Raw genomic sequence first — 18,235 nt, forward strand, 5'->3', positions numbered from 1 at the left:
TCTAGAAAATCTTGGTGTATTGAAGTCCGAGAGGACCCTGTTTAACAACAGCAAAACTGTACACTTTACAAACTCTCACATAAATTGTGCAGGATAATCCAAGTCTTGTTTGTCCAGTTGAATACTCAGTCAGCCTACTTCCCATACACATGAATTTCTGCTGCGACCTTACTATTTAAAGTGTTTAGAATAGATTTTTTTGTGATTTTTGTTATTATTATCACAGCCTAGGATATGACAGTGATTTGCAGCAACATTGATTGTGACAGTTCACCTAGTGGAAATAGCATGTATTTTCTCCATATGCCAAACATGGTAAAAATGACACCATCAGGTGGGAAATAGTAAAAATTACAAATTCTTAGGCAAAAGCCCAGAATAACACCTAGAAATAATACAGTGCATGTTTTATGCTTTGATGGCTGTGGGATCAAACATTTCAGTTTGAATGGGTTTCAGTAGCGCTTTTTTTTTGTGTGCACTTAACAGTAGGAATGTAACAATTTTGTTTACACAGTGTATTTTAGACTTATTGTAGGAGCAAACAAAAATACACAACACAGCCAAAATGATCAAAACTGAACAATGAAAACCGTGTAAAATGCACCAAATGATTTTAAAATCTTGTTGCTTGTCTATAAATCACTCTGCAGCTCAGCTGCCAAATATATCTCTGACATGCTTGTGAAACACGAACCTTCGAGGGCACTCAGGACATCTGGGGCTGGCCTACTAACCGTCCCAAATGTTAGTCAAGTCAAGTAAATTTTATTTATAAAGCCCATTATCACAAAACAGGGTTTGCCTCAGAGGGCTTTACAGCATGAGACATCCCTCTGCCCTTAGACACTCACATCGCCTAAGGAAAAACTCCCAAAAAAGAACCTCTGAAATGGGGGAAAAATGTAAGAAACCTCAGGAAAAGCGGCAGAGGATGATGATGTTAGAACTAAACACGGAGAAGCAGCTTTTTGTTATCATGCAGCACAAACCTGGAGCAACCTCCCAGATAATGTTAGGCAAGCCCCGACGCTGACCACTGTTAAGTTAAAGCAAAAAACATTCCTTTTTCACATTGCCTTCTCCACCCATTAATGACTGCAAACTTGTTTTAAACTTGATTTTAAACCATTTTAAATCACCTTTGCACCTCTTGTCCGCACTTTTGCTAATTTTAATGTTTTTTTAATTTATTAATATATTTATTTTTAGTAATAAATTATACCTTTTTATATTTTATCTCTTTACTCTTTTATTGGAAATTGGTTTCCTTTATTATGTTTTTATATTTTATTGTTCTTTAAAGCACAACAAGCACTTGTTGTATGAAATGTGCTACAAATATAAAGCTGCCTTGCCTTCCAAACAGTCCCTAAGGGTTATAAGTTTCACAAGTAAATGAACATCAGGTTGAAAGGCAGAATTTCATTGTAAGTCATCATCTGAAGCTGCAAAAATAAAACCCCATTTGTTATCAATCTCTAATTCTTTCTTTCCAGTCTATTGTCACTGAAGCAGCATAAACACTGTGCCTCTCTCTTGTCTCTCAGGCCACCTGCACAGTTGTACTGCTGTTTGGTACACAAAGGCATCATGGGAAATATAGTGCAGTGCTGCCACAGTCTGTCAAACTACTTCAAGTGTCAGGATGCACCAGTCCAGGGTGAGGCAGAAAGATCCCCTCTGCTCTCCAGCGAAGAGAGCGAATGTGAATCACCCAGCCTGACGGACGACTTGGAGGACGACCTGTTAACCGTCTCCACCGGCGTGACAAACCCAGCCCTCGAACCAGAGCACTTCCTGTTTCCTGACATCATCTTAAGCAGCAACCTGGGAGGGGACGTGACTCTGGTGGAGCCGATGGTGTGTCTGCTGGTGTCTGAGGAGGAGGAGGAGGTAGTGAGGGTGGATGAGCCCGGAGATGATGGACAAGAGAGGAGCAGCAGGAGGAGGAGCAGAGGGTTTTCTGAGGTTGAGACACAAACAGAGGTAGTGGAGACACAGATGGGTAAGGGGGTGCAGACTCAGACAGAGTCGCAGGCAGAAGTTCAGGCGCAAACAGCAATGTGCAATGAAGAGACTGTGGGGAGAGAAGTAAACATGCTAATAAATACTGACACGAACGAGATGCATGTGGAAGAACATGAAATACTGAGACAGCTGGATGTGCTCTTGGAGGCGCAGACATCACCAGAGAGACACTCAGATGCATCAGAGGGACAAAAACAAAGGAGAGACTCTGGGACTTGGGCTGACATGGAAGTTTTTGTGGAGAAAAACAAATTGTTCTTTGGAGACAAAGACAGGGAATGTGAACAGGAAGAAGTGAAAGGGAATTACATCCACGAAGAACTGGCTTCAATAAAGCATCCATTTCAAACAGAACTAAATACTGAGCTTTTAAATGAGTTAAACACACATGAAGAGAATGTTTTTATGTTGCAGCAGGGTGTTGTTGCTGCTCAGGTAAATGCAGACTTTGCCCGCACAGAGCCGACACAGGAGGATGTTAAGGACAAATTTCAAATCATGAAATCAGATTGCACCTCAGTGATGGTGACTGGAAACAAAAATGTGGAGAACACTCAGTCACAGAAGGACGTCCAGCCGAAACAATGCAGCATCAACAACCCTGAAACTGTGGTAAACTTTGACCCCACTGAGTGTCGAGCAGACCCGACGCAACAAAATAATCAGGATAATGACCACGCGGGAGAGACACCTGTGGCGTCCGATCAGAATGGAAATAAAAGGGAAACAAAAGCAACAAATATGTACGAAGACCACATAGATGAGACAGCAGAGAAATCCATTTTAGGTACGGATCACGATCAGTGTCAGGACCCGGCAAAGTGTGAAGAGGATGACAACAGGACGGCTCCGCCACAGGTGGAGGAGGAAGAGAAACAAGCAACCTTGTTTTTAGTTGATGGGCTTTTTCTGGCAGCACCACATGTAAAAGGTTTGTGATTTAATTCAACTTTGTTTTACTTTGCTTGTATTTTCTCTGTTATTTTTTTTTGTGTGTCCTGTGATATTGAAAACTCTATACTTGTAGCTTTTTCAGTGGGTGATCAGGCTATGGAGGATAATTTTGTTATTTGTTATTTTAATTTTATTAAAATTAGATAAGGAAATACATAAACTCGTTTAAATTAGTATTGTTTTTAGTGCTCAGGACATCCAGGTCATACGTTTATGTTAAAAATAAAAAGGAAACTAGAAAATGAAATTGCATTTTGAAATGAAAAATTGATATTGTGAACTGGCAATTTGAAAAAGAAAAGCAATAAGCCAAATGAGAAAGGTCAACACAAAAAGGATGGGATGTGTAAAAATTAGAAGGTAATTGCTTATTTTAATTGATTTTAATCTGTATTCCTTTTTTTTTTTTTTAGTGTTTTGTGTTGAAGTGACTAATGTGAACCGCCGTGTTCGATATCAGTCCATTATTGTGCGAGACAGGCTACAGTGTGATGGCTGCAGCCTACTCGCTTAATACTGGACCAGTTTCAAAAATTGTTGCTCAAATTCTTTATTTCAACATAGATCTTGGTAACATAGGATCCAGGCTGAAAAATCAGATGTTTCTTTTGAAGGAATAGCAATCTCCCTTTTCTTTTCAAGATGTTATTTAATGATATCTGTTTATCATTTCATTATAAAATGTAGTTTTCCAGTTTGCTCTTTCTTTTCAACATTGAATTATCACCTGGTTATCCTGCAGTTGAATATGATAAAAGTCTATTTTTTTTGTTTTCTCTTTTAATTGCAATACTGAGGAAAATTATCCTCCATATCACGCAGACAGCTTTCATCCTCACACCTTTATTTTGTCTCTTCTGTTGTCAGCAGTGCTTCTGAGTCAAACTGAAGAAAGCCCTGAGGATGATCACCAGTCTGATGCTGATAAAAGGAAACAGCTCAGCATTCGTGACATAGTTGATCTCCAAGAGACAAACTTTACTGTCAGAATTCAGCCTCCGGGAACAGAGAGTTTTGAGCTTCAGGTTCTGCTGTGCTCCCATCGTAGTTTTTTTTAAAGACACTTCGCTGTATCTTCACATCTCTCTGAATCACTGACCTCTCCTCCACGCTCAGGTGTCAGGCCAGATGTTGGTGGCGGAGCTGCACCAGGTGCTGATGGAGCACGAGATCACCTGCCACCGCACTTGCTTCTCCCTCCAGCTGGGAGGCACAACGCTCGACGGGCTCACGGAGCTGAGCTCCATCCGGGGCCTCCAGGACGGAGCGCTGATCAAGGTGGTGGAGGGTAACTGCCTCGTTCTTTTCTGTCTCCTTTTGAGGTTGTCTTTTTGTGATTAATAAGTGGGAACTTCTCTTCAGAGAGCAACAATGTCAACATCTGACTTCAGTCCAGTTTTGTTAGATGTCACATCTGGAGCTTGACATGTTACGGAACGGCCCTTTTTAGAAAAATGCTGACCTCTCATCTAAACTGTTATCATGTTTCAGACCACCCGGTGGCCTGGCAAAACTGCCTTCTTGAATGCCTCTATAGTTGATAAATCTAAATAAAGCGCCCTCTAGGGTGGCCTAAAATTCAGAAAACCTGATGCAGTGTCATGTAGGCCAAATCTCGGTGACGTTGAGCTAACAACAACAATCACTTACGGGTAGACAGCTGTGATATCGATTGTCTAGATATGTGTAATTGGCAAACTTGTTTATTTCTGGTGTCATTTTTAGCTGTTACTGTGAGATATATAGTTAAACACTGTGGTCTGACCTATTTGACGATTCTGGTGTGCTTATTTTATGTGGGCTACTTTGTTGTTTTGCTAGCAACTTTCATGAACCAAAATCTACCATCAAGGAAACTGCAATGTACTGTATCTGTTTAAGTTTACATTATATTCAGAATATTTTCTCCCCAACTACCTTACACACTAACCAGTCAATGCTACGATAAATCAGCACCTCCCCTCTTTAGTATAATTACTGTTTTAGTGTAAAAGATTGAGGATTATAGTTTAGAGTATACTGTTTTTTTTTTATTAATTCATTTATTTTCTTTATTTGGTATTGCTGTTCTTCTGTGTCGATCTTTGGTTAATATAGGACAAAAATAAGCCTTGGGCTTCAGCCTTTTCCTTTTTTTTATGTTGAGAAAATGTGTGTGAAATAATCTTTGTTTCTCATGATGCATGTAACAGAAATAAAATTCTTAATTAATTCATTAATAACTCATTATATGATCTTATTTTTCTCCAGTACAGTCACTTCATGCTGCACTGCTTCATTTACATTGACTATATTTATGTATTATCTTTTTGGTGAAGTGCAACACTTCAACCAGAGAACACTTTTCCTTTCATACTGAACCCTTTATAAGCAGGTTTTCTGATGTTGTTGCAGATTCGTACACTGTGCGTGACGCTCGTCTTCATCTCAGACACGTACGTGATCTCCTGAGGAGCCTTGACCCCGCAGATGCATTCAACGGAGTGAACTGCAGCTCACTATCGTACCTCACATTTTTCACCAGAGGAGACAATGGTAATATTGTTCTCTTACTGCCTCCTCACATTTAGTTTTGTTTGAACATTTCTTAATTCATCATTTCATAATTCGATACTTTCACCTCCATATTCCTCCCTTCAGACAGCGACAGCGCGGGGAACAGGAGAGCTTCTGAAAAGGAGTCTGTTGACTGCAGCCCTCCAGAATATATCCTCCCTGGATGTAAGGAGCGACCGCTTACTCCACTGCAGCCACTCAGAGAAGACTGGAAGGTGAGAAATCAGATTCTGAATTAGCAAATACGATAGATTAATATTTAATTACACTAGGGGCTGACCAATATTGGTTTTTCAGAACCAATACTGATTATTAGTAGTTAATGAGACCGATAACAAATATTTGGAACCAATATGCATTTACAATAAAAATGAAAATCTTTCTGTCAATATTTAGGATCTGGAATATAAAAAACTCCAACACAAATCTTTGTGTAAATGCCTTTAGCAAATGTTTAATCCAAACTGAAACTTTCAACATCATATACAGCAAGTTCCTTGCAAGTTTTTTATGACACTTTCTTTGCACTTTTTAATCAATTAATGTTATCTGTGATCATTAAAATAAAATGCTCATATAGGTAATCGGCAAAATGCCAAATATCGGCCAGGCCGATAATCTTTCAAATATCTATTCAGTTAAAGTGAAGCGACACTTAAAAAAGTATCATCTCAGCCGTTACAGTGCCTGCGGGTTCTGACGATGAGCAGCTGGAATCCTCCTCCAGGAAACAGGAAGATGCACGGGGACTTAATGTACCTCAACGTCCTGACTGTGGAGGACAGAGAACTCAACATCACATCCTCTACACGTGGTTTCTACCTCAACCAGTGAGTGCTAAACTGTTTGCAGTTAAACTGTCCAGCCACTGAAATGTTTGCTTAGCCATTAAAAGTGAAGATTTTTTAGATGTGCCAGCAGTGTGACTCCAGGGATGACGGTGTCAGTATGTCCGTCCACTACTGTTGTCCAAATTTGTTAAATAGATTGGCAACCAAATTTTATTTTTTTCATTTTCCAGATGATGTATACAATCTTGACAACTTTGACATTTGAACCAGACATTCATGTCCCCCAAAGGATTAAAAGTAATCATTTTGGTGATCCCTTTAGGTAATAATCTCATTTAAATGTTGTCTGTTAAATTTCTATCTATTGCAGATTAAGGTAACACAATTGATTGAGCCCACTAATAAGAGCTCCTGCATTTGCAATTCTACGAATTGCCTGTTGCGACATTCCCTGGAAAAATCACATTCACGGAAGACGCCGCCAAAAGGAACAAAACTGTGAAACTATGCCTTTGCGTGGATTTATCTGTTTCAGATCAACTGCCTTCAACTTCAACCCCAAACCTGCAGCTCCCAAAATCCTTTGCCATTCTCTGGTCGAGCTGCTAAGTCAAGTCAGCCCTGCTTTCAGGAAAACCTTCAGTGCCCTGCAGAGGAAGAGGTGAGCAAACTGTAATCAAGCTGGAAACTTCGTGTTAATACAGTACCAGGGACATGAAGCAGAGCTGTTCATATCAATGCAATATGTCGATGGAAATACAGTAATGGCAGTCATTTTAAGTTCTACATGAGGCTCTGTGAAATATGTTTTCTGTCACTTTCTGTTAACCAGAGTTCAGCAGCACCCTTATGAGCGGATCGCTGCGCCTTTCCAGGTGTTCACCTGGATCGCCCGTCATGGAGATCACACCCTCGACTGCGTCCGAGCAGAGGAGACACACACCAGTCGCATGGGACAGGACGAGCACACAGCTGGGCAGGTTGCGGACATGAAATTGGAGAAAGAGGCTACATTTGGAAAAAAATATAAATATGTTTCCTGGTGCATCTGGGGCTGACTGATGTTGATTGTGATGCTGATGTGTAGGTTGTGTGTTGTGACTACAGAGTCGGGACTGGAACGAGGAGCTGCAGGGATGCAGGGAACTCCCCAGAAACTCCCTTCAGGAGCGGCTGCACAGAGAGAGGAGCATATTCAAAGTGAGACCACAGATTTTTAAACATATTTCCAGTTCTCTTTCTGATAAATGCTTTGAAATTTGGATCAAGATCACTTTTCTTGTACTGTTTTCAGACACCTTTCACAAGTATTTAAACCTTTGAACCCTGAGCAAATTGATGCGGTTTCTTTCAAAACCAGGGGGAAAAGGCAATGAGCAGCAAAAAAAAGAAAAGTTTCACAAATTTAATAATCAGAGACAATTATTCCTTCCTACTCCTGCTCTGATTAGATTGTGTTGCTCTTTAATAAAATGAAAAAGGTAAACTGTGTTAACCAAGATTTTAATCCCTCCATCCAGACCAACAGTGACTTTGTTGCAGCTGCATCACGAGGTGCTGTAGCTGTTATCGATGGTAACGTTATGCCGTTAAACCCGGGGGAGACGCCTCACATGCAAATGTTTATCTGGAACAACCTGTTCTTCAGCCTGGGGTTCGACATATCTGAGCACTATCACCCACTAGGGGGCAACGCTGCTGCTCATGCTGCAGCCATCTGTGACCTGAGGGGAGCTCAGGTAAGTGCATGAGGAGCGAATATTAAATGTGTCCTGTTTAAAAGTGTTGCTAGTATTACATTGCAAGGGTATGACTGCAGATTTTAAAGGGAAAAACAATGTTAAACAGCCATAAACCAAAAAAAAATACAAAAGACAATTTTTTTCTCATATTTTCACTCTGAAATGTTTTTGAATCCCTTCATGTTCTTGCCATCAAAACAAAAATGCCTGTGTTGCTCTGCTACAGGCGTACACATCTGTGGACATAGAGGGGCTTCACACCCTTGGAACAGCAGTTGTTGATTATCGTGGCATCCGTGTTATCGCTCAGACCATTGTTCCTGGGATACTGGAGAAAAATCAGGAGCAGAGTGTTGTCTACGGCTCTAACGACTATGGAAAAACTGTGTTTACTCACCCCAGGTAAAACACACACTCACAAAAATGCAACAAAGTCATAATTTAGGTATATACAGCATGATTAATGGAGGTGTGTGTTGGATTTAGTGGCATCCAGCAGTGGGGATTGCAGACTTCAACCAGCTGAAACTTCTCCTGTTTGCCAAGGCTGAGCTCCCGGTTAGGATTCCTATATTGTTTGGGAGGTTTTTATTGGGAGACAAATTATCCACAGACATTTCTTCCTCTGGAAAACAAACAGACCAGCAGAAAAAAAACACTGAATAAAGCACTTCTATGTTACTAATCAGTGTTTCTACGATGCTGTTCAGCTTTTTGCACACCAGCCTCTAGCCCAGCACCTGCCAATGTGTGCTCACCTTTTTACTCAATGTTCAGGAGGTTTTTATCAGGAGCCGAATTATCTGCAGAGGTCTCCTCCTCTCCAAAACAAATGGATTCAGTGATTCAAACCTGTAAAAACACTGAAAGAGGAGTTTCATGGTAAAATCAGTGTTTTCCCAAAGCTGTTTGGCTCGCTGTGGAGGGGCTGCTGTGTACGCTGGCCGACACAAAAATGCTAAATGAGAATGGCTTCATCTAGAGTCAGTGTTTGGTTTGCCTGTTCAAAGCTAACATGACAGTGTAACATGGTGGACTCTGGGGACCAGGACCTGCTCCTTATGTAGCTATTAAGGGCTCAGCTGATTTCTCTCTGTGATTTTAGTCATTTGTGAAGGATCGAGAAAATAGCACCTATTGTCAGTGTGATTGCTATTCAAATTGTCACTGAAATTGTTTTAGACAATTGTACTTGTTCATGTATTCAACTGGTTTTGTGTTTTATTTTAACTGAATGTGTCTGCATTTGTCTACTTGTGTTTCTGAATCCTAAATCCTATACACTATACCTTTAAATTTCTCCAAATTATTCCAGGTTTCTTGAGCTTCTGGATAAAACCAGTAAACCGCTAAAAATCCAACGTCACCAGGTCCTCAACCACAGCAACAACCCAGTGGAGCTTTGCTCTGGCATCGAGACCAAAGGCATCCTGGGTAATGACGGAAGACCCTACATCTTGGACCTTCTCAGGACCTTCCCCCCCGACCTTAACTTCCAGTTCTCTGAGACAGAGGAGAGGATAGATGTGCCGAAGGAGTGTCAGAGCTTTGGTTACCCACGGCAACACCCTCACGGCTTAGCCAGCCTGAGACCAGAGCTGATAGACGCCTTCGTCCAGCACAGGTGAGGAAGAGGAAATTTCGAACCGTTTGTTGAATGTTTGGACACAAATGCAGCAACCGTGTAACTGTTCAACCAGCAGGATGAACTGAGCTTTGGAAATAAAGTATCTTATCCATTTTATTATGTGTTTTCGGCTGCAGGTTTGAACTTTATTCCAAGATGTCCCAGGGGCTCATCCAACCGGACGAACAAGATAAAGCCACAGAGCAGAGTGAAGAGCGGAGAACTGAAGATACAGCTGCAGCTGGTGCTGAAATGGGTGAATGAGAGCTGTTAAATGAAATTAAATGATAAGCAGCCGGTGCTGAAATGGGTGAATGAGAGCTGTTAAATGAAATGAAATGATAAAACCTTTTGATGAAGCAGGAGAATTTGTGCAACTGCAGGGAGAAATCAGGCTGAGAAACAGTCAAACGATAGATGTACAGTAATATGACATGTAAGTAGGTTTTAATTATATTATAATATATTATATTTTCTATTATAATTTTTGACCTTGGAAACTAGGAGTCGACCAATATTGCTTTTTCAGGGCCGATACCGATTATTAGTACTTAATGAGATAACTGATATCTGGAACTGATATGCATTTACAATAACGATGACATTTCTGTCAAAATTTAGAATTTGGAATATAACAAACTCCAACACAAAACTTTGTTTAAATACCTTTGGGAAATGTTTAATCAAAACTGAAACTTTCAATCATCTACAGCAATTTCCCAGCAACTTTTTTAATATACTTCACTGAAAATTTTAATAAAAATCTTACATACATACATGAAATACAGTATATGTTTAAAAAATCTTCCTCAGCAGGTGGAATTTGCTCAGTTGTCTTTAAATGAGAAATGTTCAGTTATTCAGGTTTTAAAAGCACTTTAACGACTACTTGTTCATGTTGGCTTAAAAAGGAGGAGGAGTATGTGTAATAAATATGTAAGATTCATTTAAACAATAAGTCCACAACATATGGGCAAACTCCACTCGCTGATGAAGACCATGTAATATGATAGAAAGCAATAGAACAGCAAATAAATGGACCTAATGTTGGATATCTAAATAATATCTAAAGTTTTTACTATATAGGATGGTAATTTTCTTATTGGTATGCAACTTTTTGTTAAATGATATTGACTTTAATATGTAGTCAAATTTTTATTCAGATTAAATGTCTTTTATTTGATTGTTATTATTAAAATTAAGGGAGATGTTCTCTTTTTTTTGTGGTTTTCAATTATCCAGTCATACGCTTACATCACAGTTAATAGACCCTGAAACTGCAAAAATGTGCAAATGTTAACTAATAATCGATTAGAAGTAAAATGGTAAGGATTGTTTTATTAATAATGTATTCATATTTCATTTTGCAGAATTTCAGAGAAGGAATGTGATTACGAAAGCTTGTGAGGCTGTTGGATCAGCGAGTGATTCCTGCTTTGACATCCGCTTCAATCCTAACGTTTGCTCTCCAGGTATCGAACACACTTTAGCCCATGCACACACACACACACACACACACACACACACACACACACACACACACACACACACAAACACACATGCACACGCACACTCACACACAGGTATATAAAGCATATTTTTTCTTTTGACAGGTTGAACTGTGTGTTTGTCTTTGCTGCAGGTGTTCGTTTCCCCTCTGAGTGTGTCGAGGAGGTTCAGCATCAGAGAAAGTTGTTGTGGGACGCAGCTGCTTTTCTACTGTCCAGTCAGATTCCAGCAGTGGTGAGTCTCGTGGAGAAATAATGTTAAGATCTATCATGTGCATGACGTTTAACGTGATATCTACAGCTCTGCTTGTGTGTGTGTGTGTGTGTGTGTGTGTGTGTGTGTGTGTGTGTGTGTGTGTGTGGTAGGTGAAGGACTGTCTCGACCACATAGCACTGCCGATGGATGGAGCGACCCTGACGTCAGTGCTACACCAACGGGGTGTGAACGTACGATACCTGGGCACCTTACTGAGGGAGCTGGACAGGGTGGAGGACAGAGGGAGACTCGGCCACATACAGGTACTTGCTCTTATAGCCATATAACTCATATATATAGTCATCATAGCTGCATATCTCTTACTCTTGAGTTTACTTTTACATTGAAAAAATTTCCAACTATTGAATAATTTCCAGGCACTTGTGAAAAAACAAGGAGGAATTACATTAAAAAGCCTATATTATACTGGCTACATCATTAAAAAAGCCAACATGTTTTGGCCACTATGATGTCCTCATGATGTTTTTTAGTTCTTGTGAATTTCTGGAAAAATAAAATATATGTTTAGCAATCAAAAGTAAGCATCTGCTTAGCTTGGAACATTTTGAAACATAAGTGTTTTGAACATTCACAATTTTTAAAATTGATTTTTTTTCAATGGAACGATTGTTTTTTTTTTTATATTTCCTATATTCTAAGGATGAGAAAAGTATAGTTATACGCACATCGTGTAGGTGCAAGGCTATCGAAAAACAAGTGTGCAGGTGTTACCTTTTTTACTATAATCTAGGATTCAAAAAAATTTTTTATAGTTTATATACTCCCCAAGAATTTGGAACAAAAACACATCTGGAGCTTGACTAACTTCATCGTTCCATCTCAGTTTTAGACTTACTTGCGATCAAAATTTCCTTTTAGGTTCTTGGTCTAAAGTTATCTAATAGTATGATAGAACAAAATGCAACTTCATGTTATGTAGAACTTGGAAAAAACACAGAAAATAAAGGATTTCAACTGCTGAAATCTTCTTGATCTGATCAACTGTTCCCTCACAGAGAATTTCTCTCAGTGAAGTCATCGTCAGGAGTGCAAAACACATCTTCAGGACCTATCTACAGGTGAGGAGCTCAATAACAAGTCAAATATTATGAGAATATTTAGCAATCCAACATACATTTTTCTAATATCAACATATCATCTTGTCTCCCAGGATGTGGAACCTGCAGCTTTCTCTGCTGCTGTCAGTCACTTCCTAAACTGCCTCTTGAGCTTCTCCTCCTGTGTCACCGACTCCTGCTCAGATGAGCTGCTCTCTCGCCGCAGAAATCGACGGCGGCGGAGCCACGGGAGTCGAGGCACCTCGTTGACAGACAGTGTGTGGGCTAGACTGACTCACAGTGAGCTGTGGGGCCGGATCAGGACTGAGGCTGGAGATTATTTCCACTACACAATAGATGGGTGTGTGTGTGTGTGTGTGTGTGTGTGTGTGTGTGTGTGTGTGTGTGTGTGTCTGTCTGTGTGTCTGTGTGTCTGTGTGTGTTTTTGGATATGTGCAACAGGATTTTACACTGTCATCCTCTCTGTGTTCAGTCAAAGTATGGATGAAGTCATAGAAAAGCACAGCCTTCAGAGGATCTCCCTACTGAGAGAAATTGCCATCAAGACGGGCATCCAGGTCAGACATCTGTCTTCTCTTCATCAGTCATTTACCTATGACATTTTGTTTCAGTGGAAACCCCACCTGCTGTATCATCAAAAACATATCTGGAGCTGCAATAGATCAAAGTTGAGCATAAGGGACGAGAGGGAGAAATGTTGTAAAAAAAAATTTGCTCATATTTGATGCTTAATAAGTCATAGGTCTGGTTACATGATGCTACAAGAGTTTTGGTTGCTGCTCAAGTCCAACGAACCTTACAGATATAAATCATCTGCAGCATTGACTTGTGACTGCCAAAGTGCAACATGCAGCTTTAAAATGCAGCTGCTTCCCTTTTTCTATTTTTCTGTATTTAGGTGCAGCTGAGGGAGTATTTGTTTGAGTCCCGGCACAGGCCCGTGTTTAGTGAGGACGATGTCGTCAACATGTTCCCTGTGGTCAAACATCTCAAGCCTACAGCAACGGATGCCACGTGGCTCGTGCGACAGGCAGAGGTGGCAGTGCAGCAGGGTGAGACGTAAATACAAACACATACATGAAATACAGTATATGTTTAAATTTTTACCAGGAGGGCCCATATGGAGTAACATTATGCTGATGTGCAATTTGGTGCAACATTATTTCCCTACCAGCAACACTAAAGCAGAACTGGTTAAGCATAAATAAAATAAATATATATATATAAATAATAAATAAAACCACTGTTTGAAGTGCCCGATTTTGTCCACATGATGTTTTATAAGTACAATTTATTATTATTATTATTCTGAGAAATTACTTGCACCAAGAAATGTTTACTAAAAAACAATAATGTTTTTTAAAGGGTTTATTTGCACAATAAAAAAACATGCAATGCATTGTGAATATATATAAGCAACAAATGTGCATTGTCCAAAACAAAGTAACATAAGCTTTAAAAAATCCCTTTTAGCCCAGTGATCCTACGGTGGATTTAGTGTGTATCATGTGACGGGCATATGTCTATAATTTTTGTACGTTCAAGGCCCATCAGCAGAGTTTTATGTTTGCTTTTAGGTCTTCTCAAAGAGGGCTTTGAGCTGATCAGCCAGGCCCTGACTCTGTTCAGCAGTGTATGTGGGGTCCTGCATGAAGACGTGTGCATGTGCCTGCGTCTTTTGGGACGGATCTGCTACATCCTGGGAGAATATGCAGACGTAAATACACATTACAGTTCATTTAGACCTTTTACCTAGCCTCATGTTTCAGGTTTCAAGTTTAGGTTTATTTCTCACATACACAATAATATAAGTAAAATGTGCAGTGAAATGCCTTTTTCAGACTTCTGAATCGTCACCCACTACAATTTGTGAGCTTTGTTGTTTCCATCATTTTTCCATGTCTGTCAGGCCCTCAGCCACCAGGAGAAGGCTGTTATGAGTAGTGAAAGAATACAAGGTATAGACCATCCACAGACCATACAAGACTACGTGAGTTCCTTTACCTTCTCACCAATCCACAAACAGATGGTTGCATCATGTTAATCCCAATGTAAAATATCAGTTAATATGGAAGTATTCTTTTATTTGTGATTCAGACTTATCTGGCGTTGTACTGCTTTGCTGGAGGCCGGCAGTCGACCTCCCTACAGCTGCTGTATCGCGCTCGGTACCTCGCCCTCCTGGTGAGCGGAGAAGATCATCCACAAGTCGCACTGCTGGATGTAAGTGAGACCTCACACCTGCAAAGTGTTGCTTTCTGTCTCTCTTCTTTATTCACAACAAAAATCTTTTTTAGTTATTATTTGTTCATTTTAGACATTAGAGTGGGCCCGGGTGTTATGGAGAAAATCAAATATCTACCTCAATATACCTCGATGTTGATATTGCAATAATACTGCAGGGTTGACTGCTGGTACTTCAACAAATATTTACACAATCAGAATTTTGATAAATAATCATGTAGTAATTTAAATGTTCTGACAAAGTAGGTAAAGGCAAATACTAGAACAAATTCAGAAAATTATATCACTTTACTGTAATGCAGCCTTTGAAAACCAGATAAGGACAACACTTACAATGTTTCGATATCTTAAATCTAAACCTAGTTCCATATTATGATATCAATATTATTTCAATATTTTGCCCAGCCCTACATTAAACTGTCTATTCACATTCTATAGTCAGTACTGCATGGTAATTTTAGGATTTTGTTATTTAAGAAAGTCATACTAATCCAAGATAAAGTTTCAACAACAGCCACACAAACAAAACAAATGGGGATTCTTTTAGCATCAAATCAAGTAAAATGTTTTTTTACTTTACAAACTGAGATTAACAGTGTCTTTGGTTAAGTTTAAGTTTTTTCAACCAAATAGGCCTCCTAATGCATACTGCAAACTTCCCCTCTCTCTCTCTGCAGGTACACGCCATCAGTTGTTACTGAAATATACAAAAAAACATGAGTTACCCATTTTAATATTTATAGTATAATTACTGGTTAAAGGGAAGAAACTTGAGGAAAGATTTTTCTTCTTTTTTTTATAAACAAAATGTTGTAAATAAGATAAGTGAGAAGTGTAAATGCAAACAGGCAATGGCAACTTAAAGCCTTATTTATACGAGAATATGTCAGTGCTGTTATGTCACTGTTGTGCTCCATTACTTTAGAGTATGCTCGGCTTAGTACTTCATGGACTGATGGAGTACGAGCTTTCCCTGAAGTTTCTACAGAATGCCTTAATTTTAACCTCAAAATACCACGCTGCCGCATCCCTGAAGCATGCACACAGGTGAGACTATTTGTTGTCATGTTTCTCTGTTTATTTCTACTCTTAAACATAAAAAAACAGATTGCAACACATTACAGTCACAGACAATCTGCGAAAATGACACAAATGCTTTGAAATACCGGTCTCTGTGACCTGTGCAGCTCCCTTCCTTCATATCCTGTGTATGAGAGTTTTCATTATTGCTCTGCCTTTTCGTGTATGTCTTCTGTGCAGTCATCACCTGCTCGCCACTGTGTATGAGAGTAAAGGGGAGTTTCGATCAGCTCTGCAACACGAGAAAGAGGCTTATTCAATATATAAGAGCCAGGTGAGCTTTAAAATAGTAATAATAATGATAAAAATAAACTTTATTTGTGGAGCACTTCTCAAGCAAAAGCAGAAAGTGCTGTCTAAAAACCAAAGCAATACTAGTGAAACATATACATACACCTACACATACACATAAAGACATATATGTATGTACGTATGTACTTACATATAAACATATCTGTCAATGCATACACACACACAAAATAACTCAATTAGAAGAAATAATAATAAGTAAATGAAACAGAACAGTAAAATAATGTAAGTCTATCACCTATTAGGAAAATCTTTGTTATATTTTTTTACTTTCACACATGTAGGTTGGGGAGAACCATGGCAGGACGAAGGAAAGCTCAGAGTACCTGCAGAGCCTCACTCAGCAGGCTGTGATCCTCCAGAAAGCCATCAACCAAATCTACAGTAACACACCTAGTGCCTGTATTCCACCTCCTAAGGTTTGTACGGATGATGCAAGCATGTGCCACTGCCCACATGCATTACAAGTTGTGCGATACTTATTATTCTCTCGTGTTTCTCTCCAGTTTAACACACCGAGCCTTCCCACAATCCTTCAGCAGCTTAACCTGACATGTGGAATCATTCTCATCCCCCTCAGGTGAACACCGAAGTAGGACAAAAAAAAAAAACGCTGATGTTTTGGTTGTGATGTTCATCTCACCTGATGATTATTCTAATGATGAATGTACACAGACTCTGTGTGTTGTGTTTTTTTCTCTCTAGTTTAAAAGAACTTGCAGACCTGAGGACTTCTTTGAATGGAAAGGAAAAGGTTCAAGTGGATGAACTGGAAAAAAAGAACTGCGGACAACAACCCTGAACTATGGACCAAAGGGACAGAAACAGTAGAATATCTGTGTAGTCAGTCTGACTGATGGAAATGATTGCGGACAGCAAGTAACAATGGTAAATGAGCGCCTGGCAAATAGCCTTTGGACAACAACTATTTCCAGTTAATAGACAAGTGCAGCCATCTCTTTTTGGAGAATGAGTTTGCTCTGCTGTCTGTGGAGGACTGGACTTTGAAGAGAACCTTATCTAACGATATAGCTCTTGTTGAAATATTTGGGATCCATTAATTAACACTGCAGGCTGTTGCTGGCAAGTATGTTTAACCCCCTTCCTTTTTGTCAGATAAATGCAGGAACCCTACATACTAAATACATGAAGCTGCTAGATGAATGGACAAGCACAGTACTGAGAAAACAAAAAATTAGCAACAGTGTAGGCCTACTAAAAGTCAAAATTTCATATTTCTAAATGTCGCACTGTCATCGCAGTCCCTTCTGTCTCCACTGGGTTTCACACTTGTGCCATGAACACATCTCAGAACATGATATTCCTAAATATTAAAAAATAAAATCTTTATGATTGTTTTGAATGTGTATTAGCTCCCATTTAACCCATGTTGTTGTCATTAATATCCAGACTGTAAGGAAATAATAAACATCTGAGCATCTCATGTCTTCATTTTATAAGAACAAGTCCCATTCAGAGTTGGTGAGTTACTAGTTACATCAAACTGATTGCTGTAATTAAAATACAAAATAAATGTAATTGTAGTTACAGTTAACAAAATGTAATGACATTACATCTACTAATCAAAATGTTGGTGATTACACGGGGGTTACATAAAAAGTTTATATGATGAATAAAACATTCATTCTGTTGCTTTACATCTTTTTGCACGTGCAGGAATGCCTTCTTTTGGCATATTTTTAGTCAGCAAAGCTGTTGAGACAAATTTGAGCGCAACATCTATGATATTATGTTTTTAGATATTTATGTTCTGTTTAAACTTTTAAAAAAAATATGTGAAGAGGGCAATGAGCAATGAAAGAAATTACCCAAACATTAGCAATAAATAAATAATTTAAAAATAACTGATGACATCTTTTATTATGATTATTATGGTGATGATTCTTATTATAAGTATTATTATTATCATTATTGTTATTAATTATAGCTACTGCTAGTTTCCAACTTTTAGAAAAGAAAAGGAGGAAAAAAGATATCAAAGTTACATACAATAGTGTGCATACAATAACAGTTATGCTAAAAACATTTACACCAAGA

At 39.1% G+C, this 18,235-nt stretch overlaps 1 protein-coding gene across 1 annotated transcript; it reads left to right on the forward strand.

The window, feature by feature from the left end:
• Nucleotides 1-1,560: 1,560 nt before the first annotated feature.
• Nucleotides 1,561-17,608, forward strand: LOC121952565 (clustered mitochondria protein homolog). Its single transcript, XM_042499330.1, has 28 exons — nucleotides 1,561-2,962; nucleotides 3,856-4,010; nucleotides 4,102-4,273; nucleotides 5,380-5,520; nucleotides 5,626-5,756; nucleotides 6,217-6,371; nucleotides 6,868-6,993; nucleotides 7,165-7,312; nucleotides 7,440-7,532; nucleotides 7,853-8,071; nucleotides 8,301-8,476; nucleotides 9,390-9,698; nucleotides 9,839-9,957; nucleotides 11,072-11,173; nucleotides 11,344-11,444; nucleotides 11,576-11,728; nucleotides 12,482-12,544; nucleotides 12,637-12,884; nucleotides 13,017-13,101; nucleotides 13,443-13,596; nucleotides 14,122-14,261; nucleotides 14,454-14,534; nucleotides 14,642-14,767; nucleotides 15,714-15,835; nucleotides 16,049-16,142; nucleotides 16,462-16,596; nucleotides 16,684-16,757; nucleotides 16,883-17,608. Exons 1-28 carry the CDS (start codon nucleotides 1,594-1,596, stop codon nucleotides 16,977-16,979), a joined length of 5,088 nt encoding a protein of 1,695 aa, XP_042355264.1. The 5' UTR covers nucleotides 1,561-1,593; the 3' UTR covers nucleotides 16,980-17,608.
• The last annotated feature ends 627 nt before the right edge of the window (nucleotides 17,609-18,235 follow it).

The sequence above is a fragment of the Plectropomus leopardus genome, chromosome 13 (genome assembly GCF_008729295.1).
Source record: "Plectropomus leopardus isolate mb chromosome 13, YSFRI_Pleo_2.0, whole genome shotgun sequence".
Classification (NCBI taxonomy): Eukaryota; Metazoa; Chordata; class Actinopteri; order Perciformes; family Serranidae; genus Plectropomus; species Plectropomus leopardus.

What these genes read in the sequence shown, in the direction of transcription:
- LOC121952565 (XM_042499330.1), top strand. Translation starts at nt 1,594, where the DNA reads ATGGGAAATATAGTGCAGTGCTGCCACAGTCTGTCAAACTACTTCAAG. An exon ending in CACTCAGAGAAGACTGGAAG is followed by an intron (nt 5,757 to 6,216) that starts GTGAGAAATCAG and finishes GTATCATCTCAG; the next exon opens with CCGTTACAGTGCCTGCGGGT. An exon ending in TGCAGCTGGTGCTGAAATGG is followed by an intron (nt 9,958 to 11,071) that starts GTGAATGAGAGC and finishes TTCATTTTGCAG; the next exon opens with AATTTCAGAGAAGGAATGTG.